This window comes from Lissotriton helveticus, chromosome 5_1 (assembly GCF_964261635.1).
Source record: "Lissotriton helveticus chromosome 5_1, aLisHel1.1, whole genome shotgun sequence".
NCBI classification, from domain to species: Eukaryota; Metazoa; Chordata; class Amphibia; order Caudata; family Salamandridae; genus Lissotriton; species Lissotriton helveticus.
In genome coordinates, this window is record NC_136065.1 from 1822381368 (window position 1) to 1822401027 (window position 19660).

Sequence of the window (19660 nt, forward strand, 5' to 3'; positions counted from 1 at the left end):
AGCATTAATGCTCCTTCACATCTCTTTGAGCATTGATGCTCCTTCACACCTCTGTGTGCATTGATGCTCCTTCACAGCTCTTTGAGCATTGATGCTTCTTCACATCTCTTTGTGCATTGATGCTCCTCCACATCTCTGTGTCCATTGATGCTCCTTCACATCTCTGTGTGCGCTCCTGCCTCGTCTCTTCTTTATGTGTGCATTGATGCTCCTCCACATCTCTGTGTGCATTGATGCTCCTCCACATCTCTGTGTCCATTGATGCTCCTTCACATCTCTGTGTGCATTGATGCTTCTTCACATCTCTGTGTGCATTGATGCTCCTTCACATCTCTTTGAGCATTAATGCCCCTTCACATCTCTTTGAGCATTGATGCTCCTTCACATCTCTGTGTGCATTGATACTCCTTCACATCTCTTTGAGCATTGATGCTTCTTCACATCTCTGTGTGCATTGATGCTCCTTCACATCTCTGTGTGCATTGATGCTCCTCTACATATCTGTGTCCATTGATGCTCCTCCACATCTCTGTGTCCATTGATGCTCCTTCACATCTCTGTGTGCATTGATGCTCCTTCACATCTCTGTGTGCATTGATGCTTCTTCACATCTCTGTGTGCTTTGATGCTTCTTCACATCTTTGTGTGTATTGATGCCCATTCAAATCTCCTTCTCATCTCTGTGCATCGCTGCTCCTTCACATTTGTGGGCACTGCTGCCCTTTCCCTTCTCGGTGCATCGCTGCTGCCCTCACCCCTGTGTTCTTTGCTCACAGCTTCGTCGAATGATCGGGGACTTCGGCGTACCCATCGCCATCTTCATCATGGTCACCGCTGATTTCTTCATCGAAGACACCTACACTCAGGTGAGCGGGGGTCTCCACCACTACTTTTAAATCAGGTGGGTAGGATGCCGTGCTTCATTGAAGCACGCAGGACGCTGTGCCTACACTAGAGGAAGTCTGGGGTCCAGCATACATGTGGGTGGGGTGGGGGACGGGTGATATTTGCATTATGTTTGCATTTACTGAAGTTGGAAAGTCTTCTGGACTGAAGTGCTGTACATAGCAAAAGGCCTCAAGAGTTGCTGCATCTAGAGATGGTGACAGCGGGCACTCGTGGGGCAGTAAGACGCAGGCACCGGCGATTCAGCACATATAGAGGCACCCAATTATACGTCATTTGGGTAGCATTGTGGGCCAAGGGCCACGTGATGTGAAGTAGGGAACGGTGGAGGTAGAGTTTCACCTCGTATGGATTTCAAGTCCAAAGAGGTGGTCTTTGAATGAATGTTTGTAGTCCAGTTTGGTAGAAACCTCTGGATCCCCACGGGTGAGCATGAGGGATCCGATCCCGAACTGCGTGAGTGCACCAGGTGGTTTGCCCAAGTACAGTCAGAAGGCTCTAGGTGGTGGGATGGCAATGTCAGTTTGGTTAGGCGGGCACTCGGGCAATAGGCCGATTTGTGAGTTCCAGCTGTGGGCTTCTTTTTTGGATAGCGCGTTGGCCGATTTGGGCTGTGTCTGTGCTGTTCAGATGCTGCCAACGACCAAGTAGGGGCCTCAGTGGCCTTTTTGGAGGCAGCAGATGGCCTCTATACCCCCCTTTTACCAACAGGGCAGAGGTGTCAGTCCCAGTCTCTAGCTGGGCCGGCCCATTAATGTATGCACATTAAACAGGGGGGGGGCCTGAGCAGAAGTGGCCCCACTTATGTTCAAGTGTGGTTCACCATTGTGAACTAATCAGTAAACAAAGACTCATGGCAACATTTGCATACAAAAAAAAAATCTCAGTGAAGTTGAGAAACATGCCCCTTTCAGGGACCTCTCCTACTTTTCTTAATACTTAAAACACTGAAGAAGTGTCTTGCGAAAAGACACAATCCACAAATGTGGACCACGTTTTTTAGGGTGCCCATGACTAATTTTGATCCCAATCCAACCCTGCGTGATGGCCCTACTAGTGCTCAATCTCACGTGATGTCATGCTCTCACTCGGGGAAGGGGAGACCATACTCGGTGTACCGATATGTGGGATTCTGTATAAAAACATTACTTAATCAAAAGAGTGAGGTGATGTATAACATACATGGCTTGAGGTGAGCGCCAGGTATGTCTGTTTAATTGCGGAGTGCACAATGTCATGTCTCGTGTTCAATAAGTAGGATGGTGTACACACTTGGGTTAATGGTATTGTGTGCAGGTACCCAGCCGCGTGTTCTGTTTTCATGCAGGTGAGTGGGTACCATGCTTACACTCTTATGGCTAAGATGCTGTTTCTCATTCTCAAAACTAGGTGATTCCATGGCTCGGCAAGTGACTGTGGGTATAAGAATCATGACATGTGGAAGATTCAGTGGCCAGATGACTATACAAGCACTTGGATCACATTCCATAGTCAGTTGCCAGTGGCTAGTGCGCCTTGGTCCTATCCAAACTTTGTCTTTTTGGAGCATGAATTCTAGAGAGAAATGACACTCTACACTATGGATTATTTTCTTTCCATCACGTGACGTGAGAGACACAGTCTGGCACTGGGGAGCAGGTGAGGCTTCCTGGCTTAGGCAGTTGGCTCATCACATCTCCTGTTTAAAGAAGAGGGCCCGTGTGTAAACAAGTGACCAGGCCGCTTCCATAACAGCTGATGAGTGGCTCATACTTATTTTGAGAAATAGTAGATGCCAATGGTTCCCTAATTTCAATTAATTTCAATTGTACTCCCTTTCCAAAACTGGCATAAATTAGAGACAATCTTCTGTTATGTTATTGAGATTTATAAAGCACATGGCTGCCTCAAAGGGCTTCCCAGCTCTAGCATAACAGATCAAGGCAAACTGGCAGAATTAAAATACTGCTTCACTCAAAAAGTCATGTGCCCCAGAAAATCTAAATCTCCCTATCACGTTCACCCAACTTAGAAGGAACGGAGACTTGGAGAGAACAAAAGACAGTAGCAGATAAAGAGATTAAACGTTGAAAAAGAGTCACTGTTGATACTATTTGTATCTGACATAAGACTATAGGTTTGGTAGAAGACTTGTTGCTCACTACTCACATGCATCTTTGGCCCTTTTCACTTCTCCCCTCTTTCCCATCCATCTGATCATGGTGATGATAAAAATAACATTTATGAAGGTCACTCTACACTTGTGTCTATTTCATCTCCTGTTCCTCTGACGTAAGTGCTCTACTGACACGCACACAAGTTGACAAGAGAGTCTGGCTTCTCCTTTTTCAGAAACTGAAAGTTCCTGCAGGCCTGAATGTTTCCAGACCTGCCGACCGTCAATGGTTCATCAACCCACTTGGGCTCCATACCGACTTCCCCATCTGGATGATGTTCGCTGCCATCGTACCTGCTTTGCTTGTCTTCATCCTCATCTTCATGGAGTCTCAGATCACCACGTAAGACAAGCACATTCATCCCTTTGCATGTCTGGCCATGGTACATGTCCTATTGAAGCAATGATGTGGTGGGGAAGGAGAGAAAAGAGTGTGAGAAACTCTAAAAAGAGAAATATAAAGCTTGAAGGGTAAGGTGGGGATGGACAACGTGATGAGAAAGGGTGAGATATTGTTTACACTGATAGAAAAGCAAGGAGATAGTATTGACACCAGACAAAGAGATAGAGAGAACAAAGCCAAAGATGAAAACGCGGAAGGGGATGAAGAGAATTGCAGTGAAGAAGACTTAACAGAAATGGGAAGACAAAAGATGAATAGGTAGATGAACTGGAGTAGAGAAAGGGACTGGTAGCAATAGGAGCAGCAGGAAGCTGCCAACTCTACTTAGTCTCAAGCCTGATTACAGTTGACCCTGAGGAGGGTGTGATAAATAGCTCTAATTACGGATTTTGCACAGAAAATAGGACATAACACGCAGCTATTAGTACGTGCACCAAAATCTGCATTTCCCATTATTTACTGTTCATTTTCCCCTATTAAACTGTAGCAAGTTTGACCTGCTGAAATTTACAGAGGGAAAATTACAGCACAACTCGTAAGTCTGATATGTGCTATAATTTAAACTTAAAGCCAGACGTAGGGGGTTCTAATGGCCATTAAATGCCTACTCCAGTGTTAAAGGCCAGAGCCGAAGATGAGGTTCTTTAACAAGGGAGCGTTCCTTTAATGGCCAGTAACGTCTACTACGGAGGGCTGTAAGGCTATTAGAACATTCAGCCCCTAGACAGAATGCTCTAATTTGTAAAACAAAGGCCTCACGGAGCCAGCGGGAGTTGAAATCCCCTTGGGCTCCATGAGGCCTTTGTTTACAGCAACAGCTATGAACAAACATTGGAATGTTGGAGCTCCGGGTTTCTAACGGCAATTAAAAGTCTGACAGCACTCCATTGTCTTCAATGGAGCTCCCAACATTCCAATGGTCTAATATAGACTTAGAGCCCTCCGTAGCTGGCTCTACTGGCCATTAAGGGGCCATTCCAGAGTTAAATGACCAAGCGGAAGGCGAGGGCCTTTAACAAGGGAGCGTGCCTTTAATAGCCTGTAGAGCCTGCTACAGAGGGTTCCAAGGCTATTAGAACATTCCACCTCTAGAGGGCAGTATGTTCTAATTTGTATATAAAGGCCTCATGGAACCCGAGGGGGTTGAAATCTCCTCGGGTCCGTGAGACGTTTGTTTACAGCAACAAATGTTAACAAACATTGGAATGTAGATGCTCCAGGCATCTACCAGCCATTAGAAGCCCGGAGCACTCCATTGTCTTCAATGGAGCGCTCAACATTCCAATGCTCTAATAAGAGTTAACACACATATTGAAATTTCCTGGGCTAACCACAATCAGGGTCTAAGTGTGGCTCTACCTTCCCTAACCCCACAGCCCATTGAACATGACTTGAAGCATTTCCTGCATCACTCTGGAGGCTGATCTGCTCCATTGTTTCTCTCTACAGTCCTGCCATGTGGTTTTGTTATGATAAATAAGCTTTTTTTTCACTCCAAACAAGCTGCGCACATATTAATGAAGCTATGTCAAAATTATGTTGTCAAGTCTCTTTCCATCCGTCAAATCTTCTTGTAGTTAAATACAAATTTTGTCAAAGAATGTTGAAATAGATGTCTCTTACCAGATTTATAGTTATTGATTTATATCCAAAAGTTCAGTCTGTAGTGCAAATAAGTAATTTAAATCACAGTACTTCTTGTTAAATCCTTTAAACAAGCAAGTGATTCCTTCAACGAGTTGGGTTCTTCTTCCCTTTTGTCCAGGATAATCTATCTTCCTTGTTAAATCCTTTCCTGCATATGTCTGGTCAAGTATCGTCGCCAAATTTGTTATGATGAATAACCAGAGAATCTTATAATATTTCAAGGTGGATTTATTCTTAAAGGAAAGACCTGAACATCTTCTTGCCAGACACAGCTGGACTAACTGCTGACTGATGCCACTAGCATGACATCAGCATAGAACCTCTTAAGGCATCATAAGGATGCAACATTCTAAGCAGTGACATATGACTAAAGATAAAGTGATAAAGAACATAACATAAAATATAACAGGTTTGTCTTCAGTAAATTCCTTTGGAATCTCCATTTCCGTCACAGCCTTCAAAAGCCTGCTGAGGGCCCACTTCAGGCTCTTTAAAACGGTCTTCCAGAACTGTGCGTTTTGCAGTCATCAGTCCCATGGCATATAAATGTAGAACCAATGTCTTGCTCTTTAGCCACTTTTCTTCATCATGACCTCTAGAGGGCAGAATGTACTAATTTGGAAAACAAAGGACTCATGGGGACCGAGGGGGTTGAAATCCCTTTGGGCACCGTGAGGCCTTTGTTCACAGCAACAGCTGTGAACAAACATTGGAATGTTGATGCTCTGGGCTTCTTCCGGCCATTAGAAGCCCAGAACATTCAGTGTCTTCAGTGGAGCGCTCAACATTCCAATGTTCTAATCTTAGTTATAATACAGTGCAGCTGTTGTTCTTGTGAGTTTTTGTTTTATTACAAAACACACGCTCAAAAATGTTTTGCCTGTGTTTTCCTTCCAATGAGAAGGCTCCCACCCATTTGAAATGTAAATGTTTGCGTGAGTATCCAACAGACCTTTAAATAAAATAAAATTGTGGAAACCTGAATTGGTTGTCCATAGCTTGGGTGTTACAAAAACCTTCACATTGTTTTTTGGATAAGACAAAATGAGCTTTACTCTTCAAAGAAATCATTACAATTATGGAGTACCTAAAGCTGGAAAGAAGCACCCAAGCCTCTCTGGAATGCTAAAATCATCTCTAGGGAGAGTCGGGGCGTGAATGTTCATGGGTCTGCCTCGTTTGCTAAAAAGGTAGTGCACCCAAATTAGTATTGCATAATGCGTCTGATGTACACTGTGAAACAACTGAAGACATCAATATGAGTAGCCCCTGTTAATTGAGTTATGTGTGGTAACTATTGGTGCTGCACATAATGCAAATCTGAGTTTTGTGACAAATATTGTCGGGTCAAACCTGCAGATATTTATTGGGGCAAAATGGCAGGTATTTTGCGCAGATTTTGTGCTGAAAGCAACACATCTGCATGTTATTCCACAGAAGCTCGTGATAGGCGATAATAATTGCACCTTATAAATACCACACACATTGGTGTCGGCCATCTTGCAGTGAGGGCCTAGGTTAGATTGCTAAACTGGATTGTTCGATTTGGTAGGTGGTAAATTGTCTAACCACACCGTACAAAGTGTTCTCCTTTAATATAGTGACAGATGGCTTTGTCAGCATAAAGGGGAAAAGTTGCTAAAGTGAATTGTTGAGGAGTTCATTGTACTGAACTTAAATTGGCTGATATGTTTATGGGCAGGCCTTGGGAAATCTGAAAGAAAGTAACGGTTGATATATCTTCCTTTATTTTATCCCAGACTCATTGTAAGCAAACCGGAGCGAAAAATGGTGAAAGGATCTGGCTTCCACCTGGACCTGTTGCTGATTGTTGGGATGGCAGGTGTATGTGCCCTCTTTGGGATGCCCTGGCTCTCTGCAACCACGGTGAGGACTGTCACTCACGCCAACGCCTTGACTGTGATGGGCAAAGCCAGCGGCTCAGGCGGGAAGGCAGAGATTGAGAAGGTCGTCGAGCAGAGAATTAGTGGTCTTTTTGTGGCCATCCTCGTCGGTAAGTCCTCTCAGCCTGTGGCTTTGTCTACCCATTTATTATTTGCAGAAATGCTATTACTTGCTCAGGTTATGGAACACCATCCCAGTTCAGATCTGGCTGCCACATCCATTCCCCACTTCCAAAAGCAGCTGAAGATTCACCGCATTAAACACCCGCTAGCAGCACAGCCCGCTTGATACTGCACTTTCTGAACAACATCCCACATACCTGCCAACTTGAAGAACAATCTCACCGTGTGAGGAGGGGGAGGGGCCTTGTGCTGAGAAGTGCCTACAAGCCACTTTTAAACCCCACCCCACCCCCAAACCCATCCTCCGCAAAAAAAACTTAAGCTTAATGGACATCAGCAGTTCAAAGCCTCGGAAAACGAGCTGGAAAACCACTATATACAGTCGTTTTCAGCTCGCTGTCTCAGCCACAATATGATATCGGCTCCTTACTGGTAGACCGTGTGATGGGAGCCGCTATCATGGGGTGACATGGTGGCACCATGCGAGTTGGCAGGTATGATCCCACCCCTCAACTCTGCCTCTCATATTCACTGCCATGCTTGTGCCCTCCCCGCAGCTTCAATACTGCACTTTCTCAGGACCACCCCACTCCCTCAGCCCACCTCTCATTTTTCCAGCTCCACGAAACCCAAACCCTGCTAGTCCACATCGGGTACCACCTCATTCTCCCACTCTCCCCTGTGCCTTGTACTGCCAGTCATCCTGTTATACACCTATCTCTTGCAACGCTTTGCGACTAGGCTCACGCAAGGTACATTGCACCCATTCACATGTAGGAATGCTAGCGTTGTACAATTGATCCATTGGGACATGGACTGAAGCGAGGAGCCCAGTCTCCAGAAAGCACTGAGAAAGGAAACAGGAACATTGGTCTATGGGAGGTTTATTTATATACTTTACCCAGGTATAACAAACCTAGCCATGACCAAACTAAGGCTCATGTAGAGGATCTACCTAAACATAACACCTGTCAAGCATTCAGAAAAGGTGATCCCTGGGGAACTGAGCCAGATTCCACTGTTAGGATTGAATGAGAATTGAACAGAGGTCCCTTAAGGCCTCCACAAGAGGGGAGAATTATCAGAGCCACGCAGTATCAAATCCTTTGATCTTGGAGGGGGCGGAGCAGGGAGTGGCTTTGGCCTTCAGATGGCTATGTTTGCTTTAGTATTTTGTGCACCCCTGACAATCCAGAGTTTTCTGTTGAGTAGAGCTAGATCTGCATGGGTATGACAGTTCTTGCTGACCTAATAGACTCGTTTCTTGATGTTCCCTTTCCTCATTTAAGTTGTTCTCAATGATAAACCAACTTTACTCAGTCCATTTGTATATATGAAAGACCACTTCTGATTGGTGAACAATGTTTGTGACCTTATGTGGTCAAATGTGTACAATGGAAGAGGAAACTTTGCTTTAGCAAATATGGATTGACCAGTGATGTGGGACTTATTGATCTCGCCCACCAGTCACTCAGACAGGCATGTCTAGATAATAGCCACTCTTACAGAGATTCATGCAAGAACGTAGGGTCTCCATTGTTTATAGAAAATGTTCACATTTTGTTGACGCACTGTCCATGGTTCTGTGTTCAGTCAGTTTTTTCCCCGTACTATTAGGCGCATTCCTCCATCTACTTATTAGTATTCTAGCACAATGACACAAATTTGTTAATAGTGCTCTTACATGAATAAAAACATAAACATTCCTGTATTGCTGTTTTATTTATCGACCTCCCCCTCTCTTTTCCTACCTCTGCTTTGGTATTTACTCTCTGCGTTATCTTATCTTATATATGTACTGTCTTCATCCTGTAACAAAGGCCACTCTGCTGGTAGTATTGCCTTTTTAGCTCCCTCAGTCTCGCCTTACTGCTGTTTCTTTAGTTTCTTCATTTAGTCTATTACCGGATTAAATCTCTCTCACAAGCTCTATGCCTCTACCTACTACTCTCCCACTTGTATACATTTCTCTGACGCTGCACACGTTTATCTACCTCGCCAGCTGTTCATTTGCTGGCTGTCGTCCCCTCCATAGTCTCCGTTGCATTTTTATCCTTTCTCTTGAGTCTTTCCCACATGCTGGTGTCTCAGATTTTAATTTTTACATCTCAGGAGCTCGTTTTCCTTGTCTTCTTTCATTCCTATCTCCCTGTTATCTCTTCCATATTCTCCCCCTCAACTTTCTCTATTTTTGTTTTTCTTTCTCTCTAGCTCTTTACCTTTCACTCTCTCGTTCCCCCATTCCCCTCTCTATTGAACTAATATTATGTTTTACTTCTCTTATTTTTTCCTTTAGCTTCTTGAATTTTGTATCTTTATTGCATTCTTTCTCCTGCCCTGTAGCTCCCATTTCTTCTTTATTTGTGTTTTTTACTCAAATGCTTAATTCATTCTTTCCTTTCTTTGTTATATCTCCTTCTTACCTTCAGCATCTATTTCTCTATCTCTTCATTTCTTTTTTCCTGTATATTTTAGTCTCCTACTTCTGACTCTCACACTTTTAATATGCCTTTCTCGGATTGTTCTACATGTCTCTTACTCTCTTACTCTTGATCTCTTTGAGTTTTTGTCTTGCTCTCTCTCCTTCTCTTCTTGTCTCTTTCTATAGCTCCTTCTCTTCGTCACTCACTCTTTCTCTCCCTTCTCTTTCATGTTCTCAATCTACAGCTATCTTTTTGCTTCTTCTTTTCTCTATTGCTCTTTCTCTTCCTCTGTATCTAGTCCTCTTTCTCTTTTCTTCTCTCTCTCCTTCCCCCACGCTCCTAATCTCTCACTCTTTTTCTTTATTCCTCCATCTCTCTTCCATACCATGCTCTCATGGACGCTCTCTGCTGCGTCTTTCTTTTCCCCCATATCTTTCTCTCTTCCATAGTCTTTCTTTTACCCATGACACACTCCCTCATCCTCATCTCACCCTCTCTCAGGTCTCTCCATCCTCATGGAGCCCATCCTGAAGCTCATCCCCCTCGCCGTGCTCTTTGGGATCTTCCTCTACATGGGCGTGACCTCTCTGAACGGAATCCAGATGTACGACCGAATCCTCCTCACTCTTATGCCACCCAAATACCACCCTGATGTCCCCTTTGTGAAGCGGGTGAGTGACAACACATGCTAAGCTCCTTGAATCTAAAGGAAGCGATGCACGGACACCTTCATATACTGTTGTCTGCATGCAGGAAGGGCTCAGGCCTGAGTAAGGGACATGTGTGGAGGTTGACCGAGTCAAGCTCGACTGAGTCATTGAGAGTTGAGTGGGACTGAGCGAGGATTAAGCTGGGGAGTTAAGCTGGGCTGCGCTGGGACTGAGTACTGGGGGACTCAGTTGGACTCAGTCACAGACTAAGTTGGGTTAAGTTGGAACTAGGTATGTATGAAATGGCTTTTACATAGCACAAACCTAGCTGGGTTTAGATGGGATAAGCTGAACCTCGCGGTCTTGTGTTCTATGGCGATGAGGGCATGGTATGCCCATGTAGAGTTTTTCTAACCCCAAGCGTATTTTTCTGTCTAGGTTAAGACATGGAGAATGCACATCTTCACCCTCATACAGGTGTTGTGCCTTGTGATCCTCTGGGTGGTAAAGTCCACCCCAGCTTCCCTGGCTCTGCCCTTCATCCTCATCCTGACTGTGCCCCTTCGCCGGTTCCTGCTCCCAAAAATCTTCAGAAATGTGGAACTCAACAGTGTAAGTAAAGTATATCGATTGTACTGGTCCTCCAGGGGTTATTGAGTCCAGAGATTTCAATTTTGATTTTGTTGTATTGATTTGGAAGGCAGGAGGTCCAGGTAGCTACAGCCATAGGGGTGTAAATAAACTGCAGGGTGTCTGGTTGTATTAGTTCTCCTAGATTTAAAAGTCCTAGAGGAGGGCTTACTTACTAGAGCTTCTGACTGTGGCATTGCAAACCCCAAGCCTCATAAATGTGTACAGACTGCAGGAGATCCAGGCATGTAAACCAACCCGCCTTGATTTACATTCACTGCTTGAGTATAAGGTTTATTTGGCCTTTGGATGTACATGGATTGCAGAGGCATTGGCAATGTGAGCACATCTGAGCTTATTTGGTCTGTTGTAGATTCAACCCTGTAAGCTTGTATGGTGCCATTCTGTTTTAGACAGAGGCGTTGCAGAAGTTAGACATGTGTATTGATTGTAGGAGGTGTGAAGCTGCTATTATAAATCGGTCTTGAATAGTTTTGGGAAGCCGCCTTAACAGATAGTTATTACATTTGATACGTGTGATCTTATTACCAGGATTCTTTAGGAATATCAACATAATACCTTTGGAGGATGTAACCTCCATAAATATGAAAATCATATTTGACCGACAGGGTGCATCAGTACACTGGCAGTCTTTAAGAATTACCCTAATTACTTGATTGCCTGTGTGATGTCAGCCCAGTTTAAGGTGGCATCAATCAGTACGTCAAATACAATACAGTAAACCCTAAAGTAACTTTAAACAAAAACACCCTAAGACATACAAGAACAAAAAAAATGGACCTGCTGCATCTTCAACTGGGGTTTATCTGGCCATAACTATTCATAGTTTAAGGAAGGATAGGCATATTATTTTTGTCATTTTACAAATGGCTTGATTATGTAATTATTCTACTATCTACACCATATGGGGTGGGTGGAGTGTTTTTTACAAGATGGATACACCTTAACAACAGCAGGTGGCTCTGTATTGGATGAAATATATGAGCACATACAGGTACCAAATGTTGCAGCAATGTTTATTACTTGTTACCATGGTAGGCCTTTTGATAGGTTGGGCAAACCGACAACTAGAATAAGTGAGCATGTTGTTTTTACGCTGTTTTGTGATACTAGCTTGGCACTGGGGGCCTGGAAGCAAATAACTTTGTAATATTGGCGCCCAGTGACGTTAGGTCATTCTACCATTGTTCTGGTGTTTGAAGGTTTTTGGGAAAAGGGTTCTTTTCACAGGATTCTGCAGTTTTTGCAATTCCGACTTGGGTATTTAGGCTATAAGATAAAGATTTCCCCACTGTGATTGGCTCTGTAAATGATGCAAAGATATTGAATTAGATCAGGGATTCAGCAAAAGAGATGGAGTAGTTTACGAAGAGTGGGCAAAATGTATCCAGTCACCCACAGGCAGTAACAAGTAAGGCTGCGTCTTGCTGCATTAACTTTACTTGACAGCCTATTGTAATATGAAGACCGAACATGATCTTTTTTTGATTAAGTGTTTCTCCCCTGTTTCTTGCCTTACATGTTTTGGATTGTTCATATTCTCTAGACAATGCCAATGATAGGTAAAGAAATGTCTATGATGTTGGCTTAAAATCTGTGTTGGTAGATATAGGTTTTAACAATGTGTACAATTTTATATAGTCTTTGCATGGGAAAGGAAAGAGAACTGTGTAATCTAGATATATAAATAGATTTGAATTAAAAATACTAATAGCATTCAGGGACCAGGTAGAGAGTATACCATAGTGAAAGATATGAAACTAGGTTTAACAGGTCTGGGATTTTGTTCTCCTTCAATTCTTGCATGTTTTTGTGTTCATGTCTCCTCTCTATTGGCTTCTTCTTTTGCTAGTCATACAGACTTTTGCCAGAGCGTGGGGAGATTAGGTGGTAAAGGTAGTGTAAGGATTTCAGGTACCCAGGCAAGATATACTGTAGGGGTCCCTGCCCAAAACAGCTTTGTATTTTATTACCCATTTTCTGCTAATTCAAGCCACACAATGGCAATCAATACCAAATAACACATTAAAGGTGGTTGAGATGGAGAAATAGACGTGAGATAGAGAGAAATATCACTTTTCCCTGGGGCCCCTTAAAGGGTAGGGGACCTGGGCTATTGCCCCCTTTTCCCATGCCTTCAAACGTCTCCGGGAAAAGGTCTTATTTGGCATGGTGGCCGGTAAGTGGTGGCGAATTTCTCTACCATTTTGCCTCCCATTTTGTCTTTCTTTTCTAGAGTTAACATCATTGGTGATGACGCATCTCTAGAGCGCCCCGGTCAGTATCACTGCAGATGCCTCTCATTTCTAGAGCATCAAAGTTAACATCACTGGTGATGCTTCTCATTTCAGAGCCCCTGGGTTGTTATGGGAATGCATCTCATTTCTAGAGCACCTGAGTTAACATCATTGGTGATGCCTCTCATCTCTAGAGCACCTCGGTTAGCATCACTGCGGAGGCCTCTCATTTCTAGAGCATCAAAGTTAACATCACTGGTGATGCTTCTCATTTCAGAACCCCTGGGGTATTATGGCGACACCTCTCATTTCTAGAGCTCCTGAGTTACCATCACTGCTGACACCTCTAACTTCTAGAGCACCAGAGATATTCAGAATTATCATCACTAGTGCTGCCTCTTATTTTGCCTTGCATTTCGTGAGCACCTCATATATTCTAAGTTAATAATGATTACCCGTCAATAATGCTTGCTCTTTCTTGCTTATTTCAGCTGGACGGCGATGAGGTGGAAGCAACCTTCGATGAGACTGAAGGCCAGGATGTATACGATGAGGTTCAAATGCCAGTTTGACCCTGCTCTGCCAGCATATTGCCAGAAAGTGCCTTTACAGATTCTTCCGCCCCACTGCACTCTTTAACCTCCACCACCCTTCATGCCAGCAGGAATCACCAGTCTGTGCAAACTGCCAAAAAGTTTTATATTTCCAGATTTCTTGTTTGCAGTGGTTAAATTATTGAACAATTAGAAATCCACCTGTAGATGTATCTACTACCAATAGTACATGCCAGTTTTAACATACCTGCTTTTCTGCCTCAGTGTAGGGAACATGCTGAGAATTGCAGGAAGGACAATAAACTCTTGAATGTCTCACGGCAGGGTGAACCCTAAGAACTCCACAAAGGATGCCAATAACCCTGTTGGTACAAAAGGGGGTGGTGATGGACGGAGCATCTGAACAAATCAAACACTCACACCCAGTCAAAAGATCTGGGTTTGATCCATCACCGTTCTTTAGCCCACTCTGCCACCCCAGTTCAGACATGGCTATATGCAAATCAGTCTGACCCTGTGCCTCATGGGAACAGTCCAGCCCGAACTGCCAAGCCATAACCCTGTTAGCATCCTTGAAACAAGAAAGCTTCAAAAAACGCAGTAACCCCATTAGCATCTCTGGGCTAACCGAGCCCCTCCCCCCCGAATAATAGGGTGTTTTGTGGAGTACACTGTGAGGCAATTGTACACACAGGGTTCTGTGACGCCCTGCTTTGGCCAAGGGAACAACAGAAGATCCCACATACCACTGGTAAACCACACTTCCTGAGGCACAATATACAAACTTGCTGATCACAGCAGCCGAATACCCCTCTTCTACCACACACAAATATCCGATATTGGGACCATACAAAAATAAACACGGGCTGTAGTATGCAATCACTCATAGATTCAGATGTACAGCTCTCTATACTGACCGCCCTTCTGCCATACTCGCTTCTCTTGTTTCCCACATACATACCCAGTTCCTGATCGAACTCCATGCTGACGCGAACTGTTAAGGGAGTAAGACTGACTTGCTCCTCACTTGTCCATTTGCCGAGATACATGCTTCCATCTACAAGTCCCTAATCACCTATAACGCATTTGTTCTCTTGCAACAAGAACTCTGCATACTTGTAGGACAACTCAACATTCCAATAAATTATAGTTATTATGCATGGAGAAGCAGAGACATCTTGCAATGAATCAGGGATGGAAATGAGGCAATCATTTTCTCAGCCCTGTGATCTAACAGCAGGACTTAAACCAAACTGTAACTCGCTCTTCTCACTTAAAGAGACCCTTTGCCTTGGAACTCCCTTCTTCGAGGACAATTTAAATTAGCTTTGGAAAAAGCACTACCCTGTCCAGCGGCACTTGTGTCGACAAAGCGTGGTGGGACATCTTTTATGATATTAGCAGAGAAAATAAATACCAGAAGCTCTTCAAATTTGGATGGAGAAATTAAAATGTTCTGAAGAAGGGTGCTTCTCAAATCTCATGCATTCACCAAGTTACATTATTCTACTCCACTACTGAACCAGAGCCATCTCGCTTAATTCGCTCCTTGAGAATCACAATGAAGGCTCTCTTAGACATAGAGATGAGAACTTAACACCTCGGGAGGAAAAGCGTTCTCGATGAAAGGGATCAAACTTTGGCACAATTTGGAAACTGACTGAAATATCCTCTCAACTTTAGGAAAAAGTCATACTCATTTTTCTAATGTCAGGGTTTACAACATCAGTGATCCACTTCTTTGAGAGATTAGGGCTGCCATTACGCTTCTTGCTCTGAAATACTGCCTCAGTATTCCTGTCCCCAAAGCGAAAGTGACCATGGTTAATGCTAGCTTCAGAAGGTTAGAGTATGGTGAGATTTCGAATTTTCCATCGAGGGTCCTTTCAAAAATGGGAAAATACAGCCAGGAATAGGAGTACCCCGCATGATTCCTGCAGCGGTTCCCCATTCGTCTGCCCATTCTCACCAGGGCTTTTCAGTAGGTCTTACGAAGTGAATTTCCATGGGGAAGTACTAGGATTTGCCATATTGGGAATTACACAGGATGTGTCATGGGTGCATAGGAGCCTTTTGGTTTAAGGAGGCTGCACACACTTGGAGACAGCTTCATCACCAGTATTTGAGGCTACGCCACAAGCTCAATACTGTAATCCCACATTCCCGCACCACATGCAAACAAGTAACATTGCAGAAAAGAGAGTCGATGCAATTCTGCGATGTACAGGGAGAGGACACTTGTGATGTGTGATCAGATCACACTGCTACGTTTCAAAGATCAGCAATTCCATTGTCACATCCACTAGGATAGATCCAGATCCATCAATGCTTTGACCAACTGCGTTGTTTCCAAACAGTGGTAGCTACCATAATTTGACATACTGAAAAGTACTTTCTGTCTAATTACAGTGATTTGACACATTTATTTGTTACAGCACTTAACCACATGATTGAGAGCACCCTTAGGGAGGTAATAGCACTGTTTCCTGTTCCTATTTTTGTACGTCGCCCGCCAGAGACGATCCAACCATGTGTGCATCAGGCAAGAGTCCTTTTCCATTATTAATGGGTTATGGTCCCCTATTCTTCATAGATCCCATCCAGACGTTCCGACCCAAAGGAGCCGATGGTGGCACCTTGCAAGGTGGGACCACATCTATGGATAGCCAAGGCACATGGGAGATGGTTGTACACTCCCATACGTCGTACAGACCAAAGCCAGCGAAGTCCACATTCTGTCCCCTTTCTTACTTTTCAACCAATAATTGTGCTTTCTCTTTCACTGTAATTTCCCAGAATGTTACTTTAAAGAGTTTATCTCCTGGATATGCCCTTCTTTTCAAGAAGAGCCATTTCTAGTGGACTTACTATAAACAGCCACAAGAATGTTGCTTCAGTTCTTCCAGGAGATGTTCATGTTTGCTGTGAGGACACACTGCTTATACCTCCTCCGCGCCCAAACGATCCAGCAAGGATTTCAAGAATCTTTTCCTTTCCAGTTGCACTATTCTATATCATGGGTTCTTGCCCCTGTGTATAGCCTCTTTAAAATAGATTGGTGCATGGCCAGCAGTGCAAGACCGCTCAATGCAGGACTCTTGCATATTTTTTAGTATGCTTCATTTAAAGAAGTGCGCTGTGTATTCCATTGACAGGACCTATTATAATCATGCAGTTTCTCTAAGATCCTATAACCAAAGCCTATTGCTGACCGACATCTGGCTTTGACATAAGAGATGTAACCACTTTCATGCAAATAGTGATAGACCTCATATAGGAATATGATGACCTAACACTTTGGCCTTAGTTCAGTGGTGTAGCTAGACCATGTGCCTGCCGTGGCGGTCCCTGTGTTTATGAGCGGGGGGATTGCTGTCAATTTCCACAGATAAGAGCGGGGAGGCCGCCACCCCCAAAACATGTGCTGCCGAGGGCAGACTGCCCCCCATACCACCCTTACTACGCCACTGCCTTATTTGAATGTCATATTTTTCATTTAAATGTCTTTATATGATGCAGTGTGACCCCAGCTTTTTCAACTAGCCAATAAATAGTGAGTGAATCCACCAACACTGCCATTCTGCACCTACTCACCACTGATGTGTTAGTCAATTTACAAAATGAGCAGGCGTTGCCACATGAGCTGACGCCTATCATGATTTTTGTACCCTAGGTATTCAACTGTACATTTTAGATGAAAAGCCTATGTACTTTTAAATGCTCCTCAAATATCACTAATTTACTCACAACAGATTTAGATTTTGCACGTCCCATGTTATCTGAAATATAAATATAATCTCAATTTTATTAATCATTTACAAAGTATTTGTGTACAAAAGGCCCACTGTTGGGAACATATGCCAATATGGAAAAACATAGGTTTTAAAGGTTTTTAAAGAAAAACGTGGAAAAATGATTATTTCATGACTAGCCACCTTTAAAAGTGGACACATTACTTCTCTCCGTAGCATGTCAAGGATTGTGATCCTACATTTTAACCAGAGCTCCAGGGCCTAGCTTCATTCCCTATTTATTGATGGAATCTCTACTACTGCAGGTATAACTGTGGGGCACTAAGCTCACCTATTACTCTTAACAAACATCAACCTGGAAGCTTCAGAAGGCTGCAGGAGGACGTCCTGACCACAAGCCACGGGACTAAGACATGTCAAAGCTGGTGCCGTCTTAAGACTTTTGAGTGGGATATGTGATTTATGCTTAGTGGACTTCACCTACAGCTGGATGGAGATCCTGGATGAAAGGGAAAGTTGCTTGTGTGTAACTATATTCTCTTAATCATGTCATCTCTGTGGACCAAGGGGATTTCTTAATCCTCTCGATCCATTGAGATAATACCAAATGTTTTCAATGAAATGAAGATCCACAAAAAAGAATAAGTTATCGTTTAACTTCAGCCTGTTGGTGGCAAACCTTGTAGGGTAGCTGGAGGGTCTGCTAGTCATGCTGACACTGGCTCGCCCACCTATAGGTCTGTTTGCAAAGAATGATAATGATACATAGTAGAAATATTAAGAAATATTTCACAACAAAGAAGGACTAACCATAGCCGTTTTCCACTTTCTAAAGAAGGTAATTAACTCAGCTGCATCCCCTATCTGTCACTTTCCCCTTCATCCTCCCTTTGAAGCAGATTGGAAGATTTTACGCTTTAGCCTACACCTCATATGTAAATAGATAGGATATGAATTTATATTTTTGGAAAAAATAAATGTGTAATATATATGTATGTCACACGATTTTTGAGTGTATCATCATTAACTTGATTTCCTTGATTTGATGTGCCCCTGGATCTGGTGCCTGGGCTCAGTCTGAGCAGACTCTGGGCAGTTACCTTATTTTAGACATGGACAGGCCAATGTGGTCATGGGCTTTACTCAAATGAAGATTTACAGTCAGGAAGCAGCCAGAAGAAAAAGATAAGACCTGACACTGCTCAGATCTGTTGCCCAAATAACAATCAAACCATTTCTAAATTGTTTTTAAATATTGCTTCCCAATAAATTTGTATGTAAATGTATGTATCATGCGCTTATAATGACGGGAACAAATGTTCTTGTGGACGTATTTGTGAAGAAAAAACTATCTTGTATATTTGAAATAAATTTTTAACATTTTGTTAACAAACATTTGTAGTTTTTTGTACCCACCAACTTGTGTAGTCATAATCTAAGTTCTAATACATGGAAGCTGAAGGAGGGAGCTCTGTACAGTCATTTATTAATATATTTTTATGTGTATTATTTGTTTATTAGTGGTTTACCTACACCATGTAAACATACAATAATTACTGATTCTACTTAAAGAAAGAATACATTAACAATCAATGTAAACAAAAAGTACTGTAAATAGCTATGCACCTAGATACCTCACTCAAAGCGATCCCAGTATTCAGATAACTAGTCAATACTTTGGTGTGATTCCTTGTTTGATCCGCCATGGAATCGTTGTCAACAAATGCACCAAAAGTTGATTTGAAAAATTATTCAAAATATGAGTAGCTTCATAAAACACGTATTTGCGATTCAACTTTGGCCCAAAATCTATCAGTACTCATTCTATTTCATGCAATATTTGCAGAATAGACTAACGAGCTAGGAACGTACATTTGGCAGAACAAGAGGCAATTGGTTGTCCTTTGCTTGTAATACATATATTATATTTTAATGTCCCTAGCGCAGAATGATATTTAAAAAACAACAAGCTTACAGGAGATTGTTAGAACTAGATCTAGACTTGGGGTTGATCATTACACCCAGGTGTTTATAAGTACTTGCTCTCTGCAGTTTGGTTCTTACAAAAACCGGCTCTGAGTCTCGAGTATCCTGAGTTTTAGCTCGATATTAAGCGCAGCTGGCCCAGCACAGAGTCAAGAAGTCACTAAAAGCTGGCACAGATGTGTTTGGGTGCAACATCTCATCTGCATATCTTAGATGTTTAGTGCCACATTGCATTTGGAATATTTTGCCATTTAGCATATTAATTTTAA

The 19660-nt window shown here is 43.0% G+C and overlaps 1 protein-coding gene across 2 annotated transcripts in view; it reads left to right on the top strand.

The window, feature by feature from the left end:
- SLC4A1 (solute carrier family 4 member 1 (Diego blood group)) overlaps positions 1 to 18798 on the top strand; it is a 154890-nt gene extending 136092 nt beyond the window's left edge. For both annotated transcript variants that reach the window (XM_078645185.1, XM_078645186.1), the window contains 7 exons: positions 777 to 866; positions 3238 to 3404; positions 6872 to 7125; positions 10063 to 10232; positions 10650 to 10823; positions 13591 to 14021; positions 14221 to 18798. In XM_078645185.1, the coding sequence (XP_078501311.1) occupies positions 777 to 866; positions 3238 to 3404; positions 6872 to 7125; positions 10063 to 10232; positions 10650 to 10823; positions 13591 to 13671 (936 nt within the window). In that variant the 3' untranslated portion in view covers positions 13672 to 14021; positions 14221 to 18798. The remainder of the gene's footprint in view (positions 1 to 776; positions 867 to 3237; positions 3405 to 6871; positions 7126 to 10062; positions 10233 to 10649; positions 10824 to 13590; positions 14022 to 14220) is intronic.
- Positions 18799 to 19660: the final 862 nt, after the last annotated feature.